Below are 22,365 nucleotides of genomic sequence, written 5' to 3'. Positions count from 1 at the left end.
ATCCAATAATTCTTTAAGCAACTGGAAGTTTGCTCTCCTAAAATTCAAGATCTTACCTCAGGATTGTGAATTCCACAAGGGCATGATCACTGCAGGTCCAGTAATGCTTCTCTTCTGGTTGTGCTGTCTATCACCTGCATTAAAAAATATCCTCAGTGCACTCCAAGAGTCTCCTGGACTGTTTAATCTTGCTGTGCCACTTTTCCATTAAATATCAGGGTGGTTGAAGCCCCCTAGCTGGATCAGGCCTGTGAGCATGAAGCTCCTTGTAGCTGGAGTAAGAATGCTTGCTTGGCCCCCAGTTTTTAGCCATAAGCCCTCAATGTGTTCATCACTGTTTTTAAAGAGGTCCCCCTCTGCTCCTCCTCTTCCTTGCCTGTCCCTTCTGAACAGTTTATAGCCACTGACTGCAGCACTCCAGTCATGTGCTTTATCCCACCAAGCTTCGGTGACACCAATTAGATCATAGCTTTCTAGCTGCACAGTGGCTTCCAACTCCTCCTGTTTGTTACCCATGCTACATGTACTGGCATAAAGACACTTAAGTTGGGCTATCGTCCGTGTCACATTTTTAGATGAACATACCCTAATTCCTTTTAGGCATTTCACAGGTGTTTGTTTCCCTGTTGATTCCTAACATACCAGCAGCCTCTGGCTGTTCTCAAAACTTCTTCTGGCTGTTCTCAAAACTTTTACTCAATTACTCAAATTACTCAATTACTCAAAACTTCATCCCCTTTCAGGAAACTAGAAGACGGAAAATTACCAGTGTGATTGCTAGATTATACATTTGCTAATCATCAGAAAGAAAGTGTTGGTATAGAAATTGCAGACTTCACACAGGGCAAACCACATTAACTAAAGGTTCTAAAATGTAAAGTAAACTTTATTATCCTTGAACCACAAAATAGATTTCTTTGGTTGTACAAATTTCACTAGTTACAGTCTTGATGCGCTAATTTTCCCTCAGAGTCTCTCAGGAGAGAAGGGGAGAGAACCCAGAACCTGGCACCAGGTACCACAAAGGGAAAGAAAAAAATCACGTTAGTCACCAAAACCAATCCAGGATTGTTTCCAAAATTGCTCTTGTTAAAAAGCATATGCTAAAATTAGATTTTAAAAAGGAAAAGCTCAAATTGCTGATGATGGAAGCAGCTATAGCTGCAGCTTGAGATTATCTGAGTTCCCCCTTCAAAGACCTGTAAAATTAAAACATGAAGTCAGTTAAAAATGATCCACTGGATTTTGGCATGAAGGGAGAGTTTCAACTATAAAAAAAATGCATCCAGTCATTCAGCAAATATACAAGCAGAAGTGCCTGCCACTCCCAAGCCCCATCCAGCCACTGAGAGGCTTAAGATACAACTCTGGTCTTACTGATGGACTGGTTCACCAGAGAGCACCATTGTATCTGGGTAGACAGATCAGACTACTGTCAAGTTCAGATGTCTTTCTCTCTATTGGAGGCAGTAACAAAAACAAACCAAAACAAACAAACAAAACCCAAACAGACAAAAACAACCAAAAAAAATCACAAAAAAAGAAAAGGGATGTTTTACTTCAGTAGTGGGCAGCAGAGCAGCAGACTGATTTCAGAGCAATAAGCGGTGTCAGTCTCCTCCACAAATGCAGAACTCACTTGATACAGACTGTTCATGGCCCTTTCATGGAAACCAGGAATCACACCCCTGCTCCTTTTTCATTTTTATTTTTTCCTCCTGCATGTATTTGCCCTGTTCTACGTGGGCAGGGGCCTGAAGACAACAAGATGGCAGAAAGCAGAACTGTGTAGTTATTGCAAGGCATAGGCCAGATTCATCTCACTTCATTGTGCTCCCTGCCTAGCAGGCACTCCTTGAGAGTCCCACACTGAGCACCCCTCATAATATCACATTTCATTTCACAGCTAGTGGGCAACACAATGGAGTCACTTACTAGTATCCTCCTATCTGTAAGACCCTATTACTCCTAACTTGACCCCAGCAATGCCATTTCCTACCCTTCCCCATTTCCTGAATCCTAACCCACTACCTTATCTGCTGTTTACACCTCCTACCTCTGCCACTGTATCCTAATCCCCAACTACTCTGCTCTCTATTGCTGTCACACATGCACACTGCTATACCCTTGCTACACCTTTTCGACTCCTTTCTCATTTCTGCCGCAGTTCACCAAATCAGACATGATGTGGACAGAAGACAGATACCTGGCCTCCTCTGACACTTAGAACAGCATGCAGGTAGAGTGGTTCACACTGCATGCACACAATTATGTGTATCTCTAGGTAGGTACCTGTCTCCCAGAATAGCACAAAATACTGTCAGGAGCATTTTTCTACATGGGACAGATTGCTGCACTCACAGAGGCAAGTGAAATGGAGCTGATGCTTCCTAGAGCTGGCACAGGCTCCTGCTTGTTCAGTCATCTTTGCTTGAGTCAGTTGTCAGTGTCAGAGGGAGGCACTTCACTAAAATTCCTTTTTTTTTTCTTTTTGCCTCCAAGCTACCTACTTCCACACACTCCCAAAAGAAAGTGAGGTGACACAGTGTGGGAGGTGGAAGGAGATGCTTCTTGGCAAAAGACTAGAAATTAAATAGGAGCAAAGGCTGGAACTTCCTTCTAATTCATACCAGAGTAGAAGCTCCCATATTAACTATTTAAAAAAATATCCAAGTTGAGGAAATAACAGCTGGAGCCCTACACACTCTTACACTCATATGTTCTCTGTCCTACCCCCTCCCTCCCCCCCAATATTTACAGGCTAACAAACTGCAGCTGCTCACTGTCCTACCCACACCTCCTCTCAATTGGCCATCTTAGTCTAGTGTTGTCCCATTTTGTTTAGGACATGCCCCAGTGCACTATTGGGTGAGAAAAGAGGGTGGTTCACAGCCTTAAAGGAAGTTAGTTAACCACAATGCTCCCTGGGGTGCTCAGTTCCCATCCAGAGTCCAGGAGGCAGTGCTGTTCCCGGAGCACAGGAAGTTCAAGAGCCCTGTGTTGGGCTATTCTATCACCCAGGTGCATCAGATCATCTACGTTGGGACAGCAGTCTCCAGACTGCGCCGGCTGTGTCGGAGTTTGCGTTTGCTGCTGTACAGAGCCATTTCTTCAAGTGCTGATGCAGTAGGTGTTGATGAATCACGTGTTAGTAACGTTTCCTCTTCGTCTGGCTGCCCATCTTGCTCCTGAGGAACTGCACAAACAACAGAAGTTGAGATTTTAGGAGAAAGTGTCAGGTTAAGTGTTTAGCTGTACAGTTAATGATGACAGAGGGATATACCCAGGTACTGAATTTGAGACAGTGCTGGAGTCTTTAAATGTGATTTGAAGTAATACCATGCCCAGAACTTTTAGGCAACCTGTACCTAAAGTACTGACTATTGTGGAGTCTGGGAAGAAAGTCACACACCTCAGGTGATATCTGCCCCTAACACCCAGGATTCACTGAAAACAGTATGGAAGCACCAAGCTTTAGGAAAAAATCAAGTACACTGAAGAGACTGAGGTGTATGTTAGTGCTCTAAGCATTTTGCTAGTTTCAAAAGAGTATCAAGCCTTGAAGAGCAGTATGAGCACCAGGATGGTATGCAGTAGCTACTGAGAGAGGTGAGCATTTTGGCCTTGGTTAATGCTGAAGTTGCATGACTAAAGCCCTTTCTGTGAATTTAGACTTCAACTTGGGTCCCCCATCAAAATAACTCACCAGAAAAGATATTCTGGCAGGACTGACCCTCAGTTAACTTGGTCTCAGGCCTTTCAGGATGTATTCCGCATCTGAAGTACACTGCTGTTAAGTGGCTCCTTACTCTCCTGAAAAGAACTGGTGCAGCTTACCCCATGTACTTTTACATACACCTGGAACATAAGCCCCTTGTGATAATATCGCTTGAGCATCTACTGTGAGATACTTGTGTAAAAAGGAAAAAAGTTTCATGAAGCCCCAGAATTTTTCCTTCAAGTACAAACTGGCTCCTGGGAAGCCTGCCTGAAGTCATTGAATTTAATAGAGAACCTCAAATACAGACATCTATGAAGATATATCAGATCAAAGGTGCACAGTCTGCTGATGCAGAGCTGTACCTGGTAGGCCACCCTCTGCTCTGGAGCCATGTTCCAAGATGTAATGTCCCCCCTTAGTTACACTACCCACATAGGAATATTTGTTATAATCCAGAAGCCTTCCTGAACTAATAACTGTAGCATCAACCTGTTGTTTGAAAAGGCCTCAGAACCAAGTGAACATAGGTGACAAAACTGGTATCTTGAAAGGATTCTGGGATTGACAAATAGATGACTGACTTCTGAACAAAGCAAGCTGGCATAAAACAAAAGCATTGGCAGACATGTAGATAAATTCAAACTGGGGAGAGGAATCAATGTGTCTCAGAGGGAATTCATTGCTCTTAGACCACTAGAATTTCTCAAAGGAGTCATCAAACATGCAAATAAGTATGATCTCAACACAGTGTACTGGACTTTTCAAAAAAATATTTTAATCTTCAGCTAAAGCTCTTAATGAAAATAAGCTGCCATAGGATAAGACGACACATCCTTTAGTGTATAAATAGATAAAGCATTGAAAAATTGTGGGAAGAAATTACCTGGCATCACAAAATGGAGTAGCTATCTATAGTAGGGTCAGGTTTTGGTAACTAATGAGGAGTAGAAGTGATTATGACTGCATTGAGAAAAATTGCTGATTATTCCAAGCTGTATTATCAGAGTAGTCAAATGAAACTCAGCTACAAAAAGTGTATTAGGATTTTACAGAGTTGACTGGGCAATAACATGGAAGGTGAAAATTACTGCAAATGTGTATAGATTCAAGAAAGAAGCAAACACCTCTGAAATTAAAGGCCTCTGGCTTATAAAATGTAACACCACAGTTTGTTGTAGCCTGGAGCAGTATTCTGGAAAGAATCGTGTTAGGCTTCTTTTATGTTCTTTTCTTGGCATTCCCAGTACCTCATGTCAGACTATCCCAAACCTTGTGCTGACATAGTACGTCTACTTTTACACTGTTGGATGAAGCTTAAGCTCAAAAAAAGTAGTATAATACTGATTGTGCATCAAATGCAACATCGTTAAATTGAAATCATGGTTCTGCATCAATTCTATAGTCATTAGGAGAAGCTTTCTGAAAACAATGCAATTCTCAGGAACACAGTTTCACTTTTGATTATTAGATATCAGAAAAGATGGGAGAACATTAGGATTCATTAGAGAAACATTAGAGAAAACATTCTGCTACTGCGTAACTCTTTATATACCTGCATTTGCAATAGTGCATAGTGCGGGAACTCAATACCACAAAGTGTCAAAAAAGGTAGAATAACTAGTTAGAAAGGCTAGATAATTTTTAGAGGATTATTCCGCTGATAATCCAGATACAATACCTGGCTCAAGACATCCATAATTAATAGGTCATTGACGAAAATTGAGAAGATTCATGCAAGCAAGCTCATTTTCTCTGATTGTTACTGTCTTTCCCTAATTTACATAATCATTTATAGCCAAAGATACTGACATATTCTGAACCAGTACAGCCTCCCTTATGTCCTTCCTATCCTGACAGAAGTCAGAAAACAATGGAAAGGAACACATGCATTGCAACTTGTACGAATTTTTACAATTTTGTGAACTTTTGTGAACTTTTACAATTACAATTTTGTGAACTTTTGACATTTTTGTGGTAAAGAATCTGTAAGAAAGAAGTTTGGAAAGCAAAAGGGTGGCTGCTGTTCTTGGGACCAGAGAGGTGGCTGTAGAGGCTCCATGAGGCTAAACTAACATACAAGAAGAAGGTGAAGGGATCATCTTTGTTTCCCATATGTATATGAGCTGCTGAGCAGTGTCCTAGACCAAACTAGTAATACAAGTAGTGATTAGACAAGCGTAGGACAAGAAGATATCTTTCCCATGTAAGTTGTTGTAAACATTAGACATAACAAAGACCATGAGGAGAAAAATAACTTCTTAAATATCATAAATTGGCGTTCAGTAATAAGAGCAATAGAAAGTTAAAATGGATGTATTTCTGAAACCTAACGATTATAAGATTGGAAAGCAAAAGCCACTGGCTGTAAGTGATTTGGAAAAACTGTATCATAAAGCAAGAACATAGCATGGTCCCACCCTAAAAGTGCTAGTATGTAGTTCATTATCTTCATGGCCTCTTAACAGCCTTGCATTTAATGTTTTTAAACACATTTAAAAGATGATGGTGGGGGACTGCTGCAGACCATGAAGTCAGACCCAAGAACGGAAAGGACTGTTTCTTAGAGCCCATCTGCAATGAGCAGAAAGAAAATCACAGAATGGTTGAGACTGGAAGGGACCTCTGGAGATCATCTGGGCCAACCCCCTACCAAGCAGGTTCACCTAAGACACGCTGCACAGAATGGCATGCAGGCGGATTTTGAATGTCTCCAGAGAAGGAGACTCCACAACCTCTCCGGGCAACCTGTTCCAGTGCTCTGTTCACCCTTACAATAAAGAAATGTTTCCCCATATTCAGCCAGAACTTCCTGTGTTTCAGTTTGTGCCTGTTCCCTCTTGTCCTGTTGCTAGGCACCACTGAAAAGAGTGAAATGTTGTTTTGAAAGATGTAAAGAAGAGGAATATGCTAATGCTTTCCTGCAGTCAGCAGTAAGATTTCTTGGAGTTTCTATTATATTGATTTTCTAGCATAAAGGTTAGGAATTGCTTATGAGTTTACAATATGGTCAAACAGCCATAATTCCATGATCAAGGAAAATTGTGATTATAACCCCAATGCATGTAGAGGAGTACAGAGAAGAGGTGTCGCTAAATGTAGCAATTAGACATGACTAAAGATGTATTAAATACATACCCCTTTAATTTTTGGTAATAGGTTTTCCCTTCCTTTTCCCATTACAGTAAAGAAAAATACAAATAAAAATCACTCCAATTATCAGGAATTTTCTCAGTTAAATATTTTATTCCAAATATTGTCTCCACATATTCTAAGAAAAATATCTGAAAAGAGGCAAACGCAGGACCAGCAGGAGGCTGGAACTGTTGCTGAAAAGGAGAGGTTTTTGAGTCCCAAAACAAATGATAATATTTGCCCAAAAATCAATGTATGCTTCATGAATTTTTATTTTTTTTTAAATCTATACGCTGACTGGAATGTTGCACTTCCTGGAAGAACGAGATGGGAAAAAAATGGAAACAAAGAAAGAAACAAACAAAAATTTGAGAGCTTTCATAGAGTCATTCAGGTTGGAAAAGACATCTAAGATCATCTAGTCTAACCTTTGACCCATACCAAGAGAGTCCAGCTGCATCTTCAGCTGCTATCCTTCCAAATCAATTTTGGAAAACCTGCATCCTTTGTGGTGTATATCACAGCTTCATACAATGGTAACTTAAGGATTAAATAAGAATTAAAGACTGGCTCAAAAAAAACCCAAAACAATCAAACAAAAAACTCTTAATAGAGCACCACTAGCTTTTCTTTATGGCCTCTATTCTCTATGAGGATGCAACAGACCAATGACAGGCAATAGTGAAGTCTGAAACCATTGTGCAATTGCTGATTATTTCTTGATCCTTCTGTGACCTGTCTTATGCAGGTTATGGAGACTATGCGAATGGACCACCTCAAAAGGAAAAAACAGGGTTGGTAAGTTTACACAGGCATGAGAAATAGATACTGTTCTCAGGAAAGTACGTTTTTTTTGAACGTCTCTACAGCAGAACCTCCTTTGGAAATGGTCTGTACATTAATCAGCAGTAGAGTGGAGTGCAACCTTTACCAAGAGAGATTTGCAAAGATAAAATTTACAGCTGAACTGTTTCTTGTGTAAAACAAAAGAAGAATAAATAGCTGTGGAATAGGCAGAAGAAACCCAGCATCAACTGTTGAATGAAACAAAAATACTATTAAGGAGGAGGCAGGCCCTGCTGAGCTCCACGCTACTACTTGAGCCACCTGAAATGATGTGGAAGACAGTCTGAGCGTGTCTGTTATAGCTGGGAACAGAAAGACATACTGTAGCTAGCACAGTCCAAAGAGTCAAAGCTTTAATTAGCGTTTATTTAGGTGACCATGCACAAAGATCCACAAGGTGACCTGAAGAGTCACCTGGCTACATCCAAATGCTCTCAAATCCTAAACCAGGATGACTTTAGTTGTTGCTGCTGGCAGTGAGATTCTTTGCTTTAGCAGAATGAGCACAAGGAAGACTGTGAACAATGGACATTATCCACTGCCAGCAGGTGCCAGAGGCCAAAGCTTCCCACCCACGTTCTACTATCATTTGTTACTCCAGAACACAAAACAGGAAGGAGATTAGACATGCTTGTAACACACAATTCTCAGCAAATTAGCCATCACTGAAGTGCAATGCAGATATCCTACCCAAAACTGAATGTAGCAAGTTTCAAGGTTTCATTCTAGAATGGACAAAAAAAACAAAAAAAAGTCATTGCTTCAAGCAGCAAGAAGTTGAAGTCCTCAGGGATTCCATACGCAGGCAAAGGTGAACTCTAGAACTGTGATGGGACACAAGCAGTAGTACAAAGAAGAATCCTCTGGCCATCAGCTTACCTGAGTTATTTCTGTCATCTATATATCTGAGGTCATCAGCTGCATCAGGTGACTGGAAAAGAGCAGAAGACAGAAGCATCCACCTCTGTAACAGCAGTGCCAGATAATTCCCCACCTCCAGCCTTCCAACACACTACAGAGAACTTTTTGCCCTCAAAGGCTCTGGTAATAAAGCAGCCAGGGCATGACCCTCAGTGAATTCACATGTTTAACCCCCGACTCCCCAACATGGGGGTTGGACCCGATCATCTCTCGAGGTCCCTTCCAACCCCTACAATTGTGTGTGTGATTACACATTAACCTTTTGAGCTGAAGTCAACCAGCCCAGTGTCTGAATTGTGAGATTAGAGGCATGTCAGCGCACCACATTACTCTCCCATTACTTTGCATGGGTAGGGAGGAGGGGATAGAAAGTGACAGGAAAGGCAAAAAGCATAAAGACAATTTAAAAGGAGTAGAAACATGGGAGGGGAGCAATGACATAAGACAGCTACATTTCTCTGAGAGTCTTGGGTCCTAATTCTGTACCTGCACTGTTCCCAGGCCTAGCTTCTTAGGCAAAAACAAAATTTTTCTTTATTCAGGTGTGTACAGAGAACTGACATGGGATAGAAAGTGCTTACATCCCAACGGGTGGCAGAGACAGCTCTGGAAAAATGGCTAAGTGATAGCTATGAAACTGTACCAGTTCCTCCTAACATTAAAGACTTCACAAAATGAAGCCTGTTCCAACAATCAACCAGAGCTGTCTGTAGTTCACCAGGTCAGAGTGACAACACAATGAAAAAACAACTTTGCTCATGGTCATAAACTTGAGGTGGCTTGAAAATCAGCACTACTCTGGGCACTGGCATAAATGTCCCAAGTACTGCTTACTTCACTCAAGTAGAAAATTTAATCTAGCTGTGTACAGGACTTCAAGGACAGAAAGGTCAAAGTACTCTGTAAAGGTACTGTTTGCATCAAAAATGGCTGCTTTTATTACTTCTAGTATTCTTTCTAAGTTTGTACACAATACTTACACTGAGCTCAACACTTCCAAGCTATATAAATGTTTCAGAAGAGCTTAGTATTCCACAGGTTTAATAATGACAAATTTCTGAAACTTTTGGCCACCATTGATCAAAATCTTCTTTTAGGAGTCTTCTTGTTCAGCTCAAGAACACAAGTAGAAACTTAGTTGTAGGATAAAGAATGATGGCTCTATTCACTTCTATGGAAAGCATTAAGGAAGTTTCACAGCTGTGAGAAATACTCCCATTTACGTATAAATTTTGCCTATTTTATGCAAGCAGTGAAATTGGTGAGGGTAGGAAAGAGTGGGAGATGATCTCAGTTCATTGAGTGACTTAGAAATAAAGTGAATGCAAGGTAGAAATCATGTTCTTCGTGAACAGCAGAGAGCAGAACATAGGGAGCTGTGTTGACTTTGGCATGTATTGCTGAGGAACATAGTGCAGCCAAATAGCATTGTGCTGATCCAAAGTGACTGACAGTTGCGTGACTATGGCCAGGAAGAAATACAGCCTTTTAATTAACTGCACTGCTGTGAGAGGTCCAGAGGAACTGCCTGATCACTTGGAGGTGTAGCCTTATCACTTAGAGGTAACTTCTCAGCTGCATAAAGACACAGTGCTGCACTATGACCTCAGCAGAGGCTTGGGGAAACTCAGGTAGCACAGGGCTGCCAGTGGGGCTTGAGTTGCCAGTGGGGCTTGAGTTGCCACTCCCACTCTCTACTCACTTACTTGGTACAAAACCTGGACAAGTGTGCACCACAATAGGGAAGGGATTCTTAGAGATCAGTGACTACGAAGGGCTGGGCAATACAACCAGCAAAAGCCGTCAGCCAACAATATGAATCAAATGTTTAACTGCCTGAGACTCCTCAAACTGGAACTCTGCTAAAGTCAGCCTGGCATTGGGAAAAAGACCTTTTGGGACCTGGAACATTTGTGTCATGGCAGCAGGTTAAAGCCTAACATGCCAGTATTTGCTAGCTCCCCACACACACTACAAATGTAAATGCAGGTATCTGCCTCATTGTCTTTTCATAAAGCTAAAAAAAAAAAAAAATTACAGATGTATAATATCTGCTCAAATCATCTGTCACATGCAATCAGTTAATGACTAAATCAGACAAATGCAAAAATAGGCAGCTCACATGAACGACAAAGCAGCTTAAATGACATGAGTTTTTTTCCCCCCTCAAGGAACCTTGCCAAGGTGCTCATGCCCCAGACTTGGTGTCCTCTTACCACTATTACTTCATAATTAATCTACAGCAGCATTACAGCATAAGACAATTGTCAACAGCTGCTTCTTGGGCAGGATGCTGGATACATTCCAGTTTGAAGTTAACATTAACTCCAATTTGCAACTTGTTGGCAATTATTTCTAATAGTTTTTTCTTCCCTTTTAGTTCTCATCTTTCACTTAATATTTCATGATCAGTTAAAGTGAAGATGCAGTTACTTTGTATTTGCAAAGGCTTTGACACTAGTTTTAAAACTGTCTGGAGCAACTTTTTAACAACTTGACTGAAGTCTCCAATAATTTCTCAATTATACAACATGGTCAGTTGTCATTGCCCCATACACAGCGACTCCGAAGAGTACTTCCTCAAGTCATTCAGCCTCTCTGCTGAAGGTCATCACTTCAAGTGCAGGCAATTCTATCACATCAAACCCTAACCCATCCAATAGATGGCAGAAATTCAGCATGCAGTTTATACCTGGATTTCGTAAACAGGTTTGGAGGAAGGAATAGCAGCAAATTCCCGGTAGTCAAACTTCTTTTCAGACATGGACTAGAAGGGACAGCAAATGAGAAGAAACAGAGAAGAGAGTAAGGAGAGAGAAATGGATGGAGAGAGAGCAGCACAGTGAGTGATCTACGCTGAGTTGGAAGCAGAGCGTCATTCTCAGTTATGGACAACAGTGTCTAGATACAGCCTCTGAAAAAAAAGGCAACTCATGGACACAGTCTTTCATCTATTCTGGTGTGAAGACAGGTGCTCCAAGTTGCAGAGAAAGCATATGCTCTAGTAAACTGCACATACAAAACAGGGTTCTTACGTAACCTAGTGTGTATGGGAAAATCAGTGGCAAGATTCCTGGTAGTTCTAGCACAGCTGATATTTCAGTTTGGAGTTGTCTGTATTGTGTGACCTTAGGCAAAGCTAGGTCCTCTTTCTGTGCAGCTGCTCCCACCATTCTGTGGTCTTACTGATTTTGACAGTTCTCTGCAACAATGTCCTGTTGCATTCATACAGTGCTTAGAAAAAGTAAGATGCTGATTTCAGTTAAAGTTCTCAGTATTGTGCTATTGAAGAGACAAGGGGGCAAAGTCTCTAAAGTAAAAGGCTTTCTGAACATGGAGATGGCGTAGAAGAACCAAGAGAGGGATGAAACAGTAAAACAGAGAAATGGAAAACAGATGCTACAGAGTAGCTGTAACAAAGGGGGATGCCTCTAGCAATCAGTATGACAGAGCTCCATCCACACTGCCCTCCTCTTCACAGTTCTGTACATCATGCAGCCAGATTCGGATTAAATGTTTAAATAGGGATCCCATTGTCCAAATGCACTATTCACATCCAAGGTGAGTAACTGAGAAACCCCAGGATTACAGGTAAGAGAACAGAAGCAAGCAGAATATGTCATACCAGCCTTCCCGGTGAAGTGACGTTCCTGGGACTGCAATCTGCAAAAGATAACACAAAAACATTATTCAGTGAATGTCTGTATTATATGCAACACATACACACACAAACTCGCACATTCCACTTAGCAGTATTTAAGTGTGATAAAAGACTAGACTCAGGGAAGACACCACAATCTCAGAATAAATGCCTCTCTCCTTTTTAGTCATGATGCTCCTTTCAGTTCTGCTCTGGTTCCCTGGAACCGTAACTCAAATGTATTGGTCTCTCAAGTTTTCTACGTGTCAGGATTATCTCCTATGCTAAGAAGTGTCATGTGCTTAGAAGGCACTTCCAACCTCAGCTGAACGACAAAACTGCTTTCAGCAAATCTGTTTTCAAATAAGTTAATCTACAGAAGCATTAACTTTTTTTCCTCAGAGATACAGATAGCTGTACAGTACCTTCCAGTGGTGTTGGTGATGGGGTAGGAACAGGTGAAGGTGACTCTGCCAGCTGCTCCAGAGTGCTGCGTTTTTTCCCCTCCTTGGATTTGGCAATGACCATTTGGGCTTTAAGAGCATCCTGTTCAAGGGATTTCATCCTGTCTCAGAAAGGAGAAGGGAGGGAGAAAAAGGCATCAGATATTGCCTTCTCTGTAAAAGATAATGCCCTCTTCTGTGCCCAGCAACTGGACCACAGTCAGGAAGCTGAGTGCACAAAGGCAGATTAAGCACTTTTGGTTCCCTGAGGCAGACAGATTTTCAAAGCAGGAGAGGAGAACAGCTTGGTTTGCTCTCACCAGACTGCTGTCCTGAAACACACATGCTGTCATGTGTGTTGAAGAGACAGAGCTTGGAGCTAAGCATCAACCCAATGAGATGCTGCAGGCCTTCTCAGAGGTGCCATATAGGAAGGAGAGCAACCCAAATTAGGAAAAAAGGAGGGGAATGGCCAGGACTCAGATGAATAGGGTTTGTTTCACTCTCCTCTTTGCTCTCAGTGTGTTGCATCTTAACCCTCTTATGCCATTAGGAGATTATGAAATACCTAAGAAAAAGTAGGTTCAGCCCTCAGAAATGTCTGCTCCCACCCAACCACACAGACCCAGCATCCCCCCTTCATTCTCATTAACTGTTAGTAGTCTGTGGGACCTTAGGGAAATGAATACCAACAACTGCTAAAAATCTTCTCCCTACCCCTAGCAGGCCACAGCTTGGAGCACTGCATTAGGATGTGGGGACACAGACAGGACAGTTGAGCATGCAGCCAGCAGGGTTGGGGCTGTGCACACCTGGATTGGCTTCCTGACCCAGGGATTCTTGAGGCGTGACTCTGCACTGGACTAGACATCTGAGCTGGCCTGGCCCCAGGAGCAGGTGCCCACTGTCGGGACTGGTACAGCTTCCTGGCCAGATCCTGCTCGTACTGTTTAATACTGTCTTCAAGAGTTGAGGATCTGAGGAGGAGGAAGAGGAGGAGGAGGAGGAAGAAGAGAAGGAGGAGGAAAAGGAAGAGGAGATGATGGTGATGAACATTACAGCGGACAAGCACAGGGAAAGAAAGAAGCAGATACATGAACATACCCTGGCAAGGGGAAGTGTGAGTCTGATAATAGGCATAGCCTTGATTAAAACAGGCTCCTATGTATCTGATCCTGCCCAACACCAACTGCTGTAGAAGAAGCAGCAACCTCCAGAGGGCAGTCTGGGATGATGTACCCAGAAGTGTTATCCTTCAGAGTCTAAGTAGGTGGGCCCTCATGTGCTGGGAGGAAAGGACTAGAAACACGCAGCAGACCAGTGGAAATGCCCAGCAGGTAGTTTCAAAGAAGTGTGTGCATGTATGAAGCAGACTGAGGGCATACAGGACATGAGTGTGTGTATGTGCATGCACATTTGATCGCCTCAGTGTACATTTGCATACATATATCTGACCACCTTTAGCATGCACCTTTGGCCATGATAAAATGGGATCATGGAATCACAGAATATCCCCAGTTGGAAGGAACACATGACAGTCATTGAGCCCAGCTACTGACTCCATACAGGGCAACCTAAGAGTTAAACTATATCTCTAAGAATGTTGTCCAAATGCTTCTTGAACACCACTAACAGGCTTGGGACCATGACCATGTCTCTGGGGAGCCTGTTCCAGTGCCCAACCACCCTCTCAGTGAAGAAGCTTTCCCTAACATCCAGCCTGACCCTCCCCTGTCGCAGCTCCATGCTGTTCCCTTGGGTCCTGTCGCTGTCACCAGAGAGCAGAGCTCAGCGCCTGCCCCTCCTCTCCCCTTGTGAGGAAGCTGCAGGCCACCATGAGGCCTCCCTTCAGTCTCCTCTTCTCTAGGCTGAACGAACCAAGTGACCTCAGCTGCTCCTCATACATCTTCTCCTCTAGTCCTTTAACCATCTTTGTTGCCCTCCTTTGGGCACATTCTATTATTTTTATATCCTTCTTATATTGCAGAGCCCCAAACCGCACACACTACTCAAGGTGAGGCCATACCGGTGCAAAACGGGCATGCACATTATGAAGGGTCTATTTGCCGCAGGCCCTGAAACACTGAGATGAGTGCATCCATATGCGCACATTGGGAAACCTGCCAAGATGCATATAGGCCTTGCTGGACTGCTGTTCCCCCTCTATATGTGCCTGTACCTTCTCAGTCACACTCTTCCTATGGCACCACTGTCAGCAATTGTGTGCACTGAGAACACTTATGTAGCATGGTCTTCAGTGTGTTTGTCCCAACAGAGGACAGGGGAGTGGGTGTGTGGGGGTGGGGTGAGGATGGGGGGTGCATCACATGTCCTATCAGGGCACTGATGACACAGGGAGAAAAAGGAAAGCCCAAGATGGTGCGAATTGATGGGGTCACAAGTGACAGCACACAGATCAGAGAACTGGAAAGAAGCAGAAGATAGAAGGTTAGAAAGAAAGTAATAAAACCAGTGGCATGCACTTGAAGAAAATACAGATTAGTGAGGCTGAAGCACCATGTGCAGGACAATCCAGTCCTCCCTCCCACACAGCACATGTGGTGCTGCCTGGGGACCTCTGGAAACAAGACATGAGACCCAGCTGCCATCATGTCATTGCACTTGCTCTAGCATTCACAGAAGATGGCTCCTAAGAAGACCAGATCTGTGAGATCTGTGGTAGTAGGGGACAGTCCATCCTTGTCTTACCAAAGGGAGCTCAATATGGTAACTGACTGATTCCTGCTGATGCCAATAAAAGCAAGGACTTAATGCTACCCAAAGAATCAGCCAGACACTTCTCTTGAGAGCTGAATAAAAAACTACACCTTGCTATCAGAAGCAAAGTGAAGCTGAGAAGCTGGTCTGCATAACTTCAAAACAGTTACACGGAATCTAACAGCTCAAAACCAAGGCAGCTCCAAGCAGCTTCTCCTCATGCATTTTCTTACCTCTCCCTTCCCTAGTTCATTTTCTGTGAACAAAACATGCTTAAAAGGCATGAAGATATGTGATCTATCTCCTGCCAAGAGTGGACAAAAACACTATACTCAACACTCACTAACCCTTCTACAGTGTAATGTAAAACTTGACTGTAATCTAAGCAATTCCAACAAATGCCCAGCTGACCCAGAAGCATCAGCAGGTGTATGGTAATGTTATAGGAGCAAATTATGTGATCAGTTAAAAAAAAAGAAAAAAAGAAAAAAAAAGTTGTTTATTCCCAGCATTTTTCAGATTTCTTTATCTGCTAGCAACAGTAACAAGATCATGTAAGAAGACAGACTCCTGAGGCAAGTGATGTACATTCTGTGACATGGTAGAGTCCTTGTAATGTCTATGTTTTCAAACGTTTGAACATGCAATGTCACGTTCCTCCACTTTATATCCACCATAAACAAGGCTTTTATTATAGAATTACCTGGACATGTTAATGTTTAGGCTTAGGAGGAATCGGAGCTAATACAGCCTGCTCCAGCGTATGAGGAAATATGCATGGAAAGTGGTGGCATGAGGGAGATAAAATCATAGAATCAAGCATAGAACCATAGATTGGCTTGGGTTGGAAGCGACCTTAAAGACCATCTAGTTCCAACCCCGCTGATGTGGGTAGGAATGCCACCCACTAGACCAGGTTGCCCAGAGCCTCATCCAGCCTGGTCTTGAACACCTCCATCCACAACTTCTCTGGGCAACCTGTTCCAATGCCTTACCACCCCTGAGTGAAGAATTTCCTTCTAACACTTAATCTAAGTCTCCCCTCTTTTAGTTTAAAACCCTTTTGTCCTATTATTTTCTGCCCAAGCAAAAAGTTGCGTTCCATGTTTTTTATAAGCCTCCTTTAAGTACTGAAAAGCTGAAGTCTCTGTGAAGCCTTCTCTTCTTCAGGCTGAACATCTGCAGCTCCTTCAGCCTGGCTTCATAGGAGAGGTGCTCCAGCCCTCTGATCATCTTCACGGCCCTCCTCTGGACCTGCTTGAACAGATCCACACCCTTCTTGTGCTGGGGGCCCCAGGCCTGGATGCACTATGGTTTGTAACCACATATTGGTTCTACAACACCTGCCCAGTTTCTAGCCCTATAATACAATGACAATGCCTCTATTATGGCAGGCATTGTTCATAAACTTTCTTCCATGTGTCAGTATTTTTGTAAAAGGGTTGTCCCTGCCTTAGTGAAAATACAGAACTTCCATTTGCAAACAATGCCTCCTGACAAGTCATGACACCGAAGCCATGGGAACTACAACAACTAGAACAGGGGTGTGATGCCAAATACAGCAGAACATTCAGCAAGTCAGAGTAGCAGACAGAATCCCATAGTATCTGGAGCACGAGACAATAGCACAGGAAGGAAACAATCCTGCCAGAGCACACTGTGGTGAGATCCTGACTCATCGCTGTACCTGTATGTAGACACCCCCATGTCTGGGGTGCACGTGAAGGAGAGATTGTTGAGTATAGATTCACTCAGATTGGAAGGGACCTCTGGAGGTCATCTGATCCTAAAGCTGCTCAAAGCAGGGCCAGCTTCAAAGGTATAACAAACATGCTACAAGAAGACAGAAATCATTCTCTTCCAAATTAAGGTTTTGTGTAACAGGTAGGCTTTCCAGTGACTTGATCAGCTTTCTGACACTGCAGGGTAGTGCACTGAAATTAAGGCAATGCTCCAGGAAAAAAAAATAATCTGAGACAGACCAAAGGGATTATCTAAGGCAATGGAACTGGAGCATGCTAAGAAAATTCTTCCTGAAGGACAAGAGCCCTGGTACTGTGAACATTAGTTGAACCCAGCACAGCAAAACTATAACCAGATAGATCTGTTATATGATCAAGTAACAATGGGAAGATGTGTACCATCAAAACCCTAGATAAGCATAAGTAGTCAGCTCTCATCATTGGTAATTCCACTATACATTTCTTCATCCTCAGAGCCTCAGAAGAAGGCAGCACCATTATCATCCAAATCTAACCACAAACACTGATATTGCTAGGTGGTACAACTCACAGTAATCCCTCCAACATCCTATCTAGCAGGCTGGCAACAATGAGTTGCTAGCAGTCGTGTTCTTCTAAAAGTTCTCACTCAACCCCCCAGAAAGACTGCTGCAGTTATCATCTGAGTGCCTGTTACAGGAGCATTCAGGGAAGAAAAATAATTTGTTACAGCAGCAGCTTGACTAATTCTTAAAAGGAATTATATTACACCGTAAGGGTCTGGACTAGCCTCCAATCTAAAGATCTGAGGTAGGAAGACCTCTTTCAAAACAAATTTTTAATCACTCTTTCACAGCTCATGGAACAGTTTGTGAGGATAAGAACGTTCTCATCTTGCTCATTTCTTGGCTTCAGTGAGTCTACCAGTTTAGCAACACTGAATATGTGAAATGCTCTTTCTGTTTTTCATTTTGAATGTGTCACCTCACAACTTTGATAAATACTATCCTTCCCCACGTGTTACAAAAGAGGGGGGGAACTGTGTGCTGAGAGGAAAGAGATACAGTCACCACCACATAAAGCTGTTTGAGTAGTGTATTTTATAAAACTCAGTCTTCATGACTGTATGAGCACTGTTGAACTATGAGACATCTCACTCATGTAGCTGTCAGAAGCAGATGAGCTCAGCCAAGCAGTAGATGCTTTGCACTGTTTGAACAGATTCAAAGTGCAACTACAACCTCTCCCAGCTTATGACATAGGGAGGTTTCTTTGTTTCCCATTTTTAACACCATGGATTCCAGGACATGCAGCAGCTCCCCTTTCCCTGAACTAGCGTAGTGAAGAGAATAGTGACAGTTCATCTGTCTCACCGTGCTGCCCTCCACATTGCTCGTTTCTCTGCCTCCAGAGCACGACGTTCTGCTGGAGAAAGCTCCTTCTCTTGACTGCTCAGGAGCTCAGGACTCTGCATTCGCAATCGCTCCTGGTGCCGCCGTTCTGCTTTGGCTGTCCGCACAGGTGCCACTGGATCCCCTGCTCCAAGATTTAATGGACTCAACCTTGGCAGAGAGAAAAAAGCAGTGAGAAACAGGCAGGCCTGGTTCAGTACAACTCTGTATGCTCTTCTGAAGGTGAAACGTGATGATCAACATCCACAATCAACTGTTCTGTACCACAATTAGGTCCAAGGATATCATCTTGGGAGATGGAAGGAGGACACAAAATTAAACTTCTGCTAAGAAGCTGGTTCCAATCAATTTCCCTTCTCCACAAAATTCTTCCTTTCACACCCTGTATTTGCCAAAAAGTAGGAGTCACCTGCTCTGTCATCTGGCAGTTTCTGCACAAAGGATATTGCTCATCTACTTACCCAGATATAGAGTTGGTTCTCTGTTCAGGCTTCATTGTCTCTTCCAGTGAATTCCTCTGTGAACTGTTGTTCTCATTAACCTCTGAGGACCTAGACCAAAAAAGCATGTCAGCTAACAGTATCGCAGACTGGCATACCCAATGAGTGTTCAGAATATCCAAGCTCTAGAATGCAGTAATTAGTTCAGTTTTAAGACACAACCCTTAATGCTTATGCAGAACAGCTTTTTCTCCATTGCTGCAAGCATTTCCTTGTTGATTTCATAACTGTTCATGTTCTCTATGTTCAGAATTCATTTTCCTCATTTTGGCCAACCTCTTTTCAGTGGTTTGTGGGGATAGGAAAAGGGGCAATGGTCACAAAATGGAGCACAGGAAGTTCTGCACCAACATGCCAAAGAACTTCTTCATGGTGAGGGTGACGGAGCACTGGGACAGGCTGCCCAGGGAGGTTGTGGAGTCTCCTTCTCTGGAGATATTCAAGGCCCATCTGGACGCCTACCTGGGCAACCTGCTCTAGGGAACCTGCTTTGGCAGGGGGGTTGGACCTGATGATCTCTTGAGGTCCCTTCCAACCCCTACAATTCTGTGATTCTGTGATTTGGAAGTCAACCATGCCCCCTCCACTAACACACACACTCTTCAAATGTAATACACTGTGCTTGCTGACAAGTTCTTGCCCAGCCCTAGTCTGGCTCTTTCCAGCTCCCTGTACACAATGGGCAGCCCCATCGTGTACATCGAATGGCTGCTTCCAGCTTTTTTGTTTGCTGATGCTAGATATGCATAAATGTTAACAAAGGACGATCAATCCTCCTGAGTTGTAAGTGAATGCATGTCTGGGCTAGGGACAAATCCTGAGAGATCTCAGAGCCATGATTCTCAGTGCAGCCACTCTATGCACACTCTGCTTGACACACTGAGGATTTATGTTCATAACCAAATTGCTGCATGTCAGGTCAGCTGAACTGTAGGTCACACTGCACTGCTTTCCAGAGGTTAAGCACAGGCCCCCAGTCACTGCTGCCCAGCTGGCAGTCAGAAAGCTTATTAAATGTTTGAGCCCTTATTGTTACTGCTCAAGTTTATTTTTATTAAATTCCAGTTTCTGTTTCAGCATGACAAGAAAAAAAAAATTCAAGATGCACACATTCAGCCTATTCCATTACCTCTACTTTGTACAAGCATGAATCAAAAGTCTTATATAAGCAGTTGCCTATTCTTACACAGATAAGCACTGTAAGCTTGAAGCTGAAAACATTCTCAGAGCCTTCCACTGTTAAAATCACTGCTGACTGAGCAAAGCAATCTGATGGAACCAGGTTTAATCTTCTCTAGCCTCCCACATTTCAATATGAAAAAAGTAGGGATAAGTAGGCCTTTGTACCAAACCAAGCAGCTGGTGTGCATTTGGCTGCTGTCCTTCTTTAGAGTTGATGAGTAATAGGCTAAGGTCAGCACAGAAGGTGGAAGGTTCTGAGTGCATTCATCATGTGAGAAGTTGCTCAACAGAGACTGGATAGAAACAATGGAGAGAAATAAGACTCAAAAAAAACCCAAGATAAGTGTTTTCAGCCTCTGTAAAACTGACCCCCCAAAAAAGTGTTTGGGAAAAAAAGAACATCTGTAACAGACTCAGAAGAGAAAGCCATAGAATCATAGAATGGTTTTGGTTGGAAGGGACCTTAAAGATGATCTAATTCCAATCCCCCTGCCATGGGCAGGGACACCTCTCACTAGACCAGGTTGCTCAAAGCCCCACCCAACCCAGCCTTGAGCACTTCCGGGGATGGGGCATCCACAGCTTCTCTGGGCAACCTGTTCCAGGGCCTCACAACCCTCAGATTAAAGAATTTTTCTTATATCTAATCTTAATCTACCTTCTCCTAGTTTAAAGCCATTACTCTTTGTCCTATCACTACACTCCCTGACAAAGAATCCCTCCCCAGCTTTCCTGTAAGCCCCCTTTAGATATTGGAAAGTTGTTATAAAGTCTTTCCGGAGCCTTTTCTTTTCCCAACTGAACAACCCCAACTCTCTCATCCTGTCTTCACAGGAGATGTGCTCCAGACCCTTGATCATCTTTGTGGCCCTTGTCTGGCCTTGTTCTAATACATTTGTGTCCTTCTTGTGCTGTGGACCACAGGGCTGAACACAGCACTCCAGATGGGGTCTCACGAGAGCAGAGCAGAGAATGGTTGAGGTTGGAAAGGACCTCCGGAGATCACCTAGACCAACCCCCCTGCTCAAGCACCTTGGAAGGGACCTTAAAGATCATCTAATTCCAACTCCCTCCCACCCTCACCCCACACAAAATGGGCAGGGACACCTTCCACTAGACCAGGTTCTTCAAAGCCCCATCCAACATGGGCTTGAGCACTTCCAGGGATGGGGCATCCACAACTTCCCTGGGCAACTTGTTCCACTGCCTCAACAGCCTCTGAGTGAAGAATCTCTTCCTTATATCTAATGTAAATCTACCCTCTTCTAGTTTAAAGCCATTATTCCTTGTCCTGTCGCTCCACTCCCTGACAAAGAGTCCCTCCCCAGCTTTCCTGTAGCCCCCTTTAGGTATTGTAAGGTTGTTATAAGGTCTTCTCCAGGCTGAACAACCCCAACTCCCTCAGCCTGTCTTTGTAAGAGAGGTGCTCCAGCCCCTTGATCATCTTTGTGGCCCTCCTCTGGACTCGTTCGAATACTTCCGTGTCCTTCTTATGCTGGGGGTCCCAGCACTGAACACAGCACTCTAGGTGAGGTCTCATGAGAGCAGAGTAGCAGGAAGAATCACTTCCCTCGACCTGCTTTTGATGTAGCCCAGGATATGGTTGGTTTTCTGGGCTGTGAGCGCACATTGCTGGCTCATGTCGAGCTTCTCATCCACCAGCACCCCCAGGTCCTTCTCCTCAGGGCTGCTCTCAATCCATTCTTCACCCAGCCTGTATTTGTGCTTGGGATTGCCCTGGCCCAGACACAGGACCTTGCACTTGTTCTAATACTTTTGTGTCCTTCTTGTCCTTGCACTTGGCCTTGTTGATTCTCACGAAGTTCACTAGACACACCTCTCGAGCCTGTCAAGGTCCCTCTGGATGGCATTCCTTCCCTCCAGCATGCTGATCACACCACACAGCCTGGTGTCATCAGCAAACTTGTTGAGGGTGCACTCGATCTCTCGTGACGCCCATCTACAAGAAGGGCCGAAGGGTAGACCCGGGGAACTATAGGCATGTTACTTTGACCTCAGTGCCAGGGAAGCTCACGGAGCAGATTATCTTGAGTGTCATCACGTGGCACTTACAGGGCAACCAGGTGATCAGGCCCAGTCAGCATGGGTTTATGAAAGGCAGGTCCTGC

The 22,365-nt window shown here is 43.5% G+C and overlaps 1 protein-coding gene across 11 annotated transcripts in view; it reads right to left on the bottom strand.

Annotated features, from left to right (window-relative positions):
* Positions 1-859: 859 nt before the first annotated feature.
* The window catches only part of SCRIB (scribble planar cell polarity protein), a 120,388-nt gene continuing 98,882 nt past the window's right edge, over positions 860-22,365 (bottom strand). For 9 of the 11 annotated variants that reach the window (XM_040547582.1, XM_040547589.1, XM_040547591.1 and 6 more), the window contains 7 exons: positions 19,016-19,105; positions 18,516-18,704; positions 12,686-12,825; positions 12,246-12,283; positions 11,313-11,387; positions 8,579-8,630; positions 860-3,196 (listed from right to left, as the gene is read on the bottom strand). In XM_040547582.1, the coding sequence (XP_040403516.1) occupies positions 3,036-3,196; positions 8,579-8,630; positions 11,313-11,387; positions 12,246-12,283; positions 12,686-12,825; positions 18,516-18,704; positions 19,016-19,105 (745 nt within the window). In that variant the 3' untranslated portion in view covers positions 860-3,035. The remainder of the gene's footprint in view (positions 3,197-8,578; positions 8,631-11,312; positions 11,388-12,245; positions 12,284-12,685; positions 12,826-18,515; positions 18,705-19,015; positions 19,106-22,365) is intronic. The other 2 variants (XM_040547586.1, XM_040547592.1) reach the window with 1 other exon arrangement.

Source organism: Cygnus olor, chromosome 2 (genome assembly GCF_009769625.2).
Source record: "Cygnus olor isolate bCygOlo1 chromosome 2, bCygOlo1.pri.v2, whole genome shotgun sequence".
NCBI classification, from domain to species: Eukaryota; Metazoa; Chordata; class Aves; order Anseriformes; family Anatidae; genus Cygnus; species Cygnus olor.
Note: the sequence above shows the minus strand (reverse complement) of the source record. Positions and strands in the feature narration are given on the sequence as shown.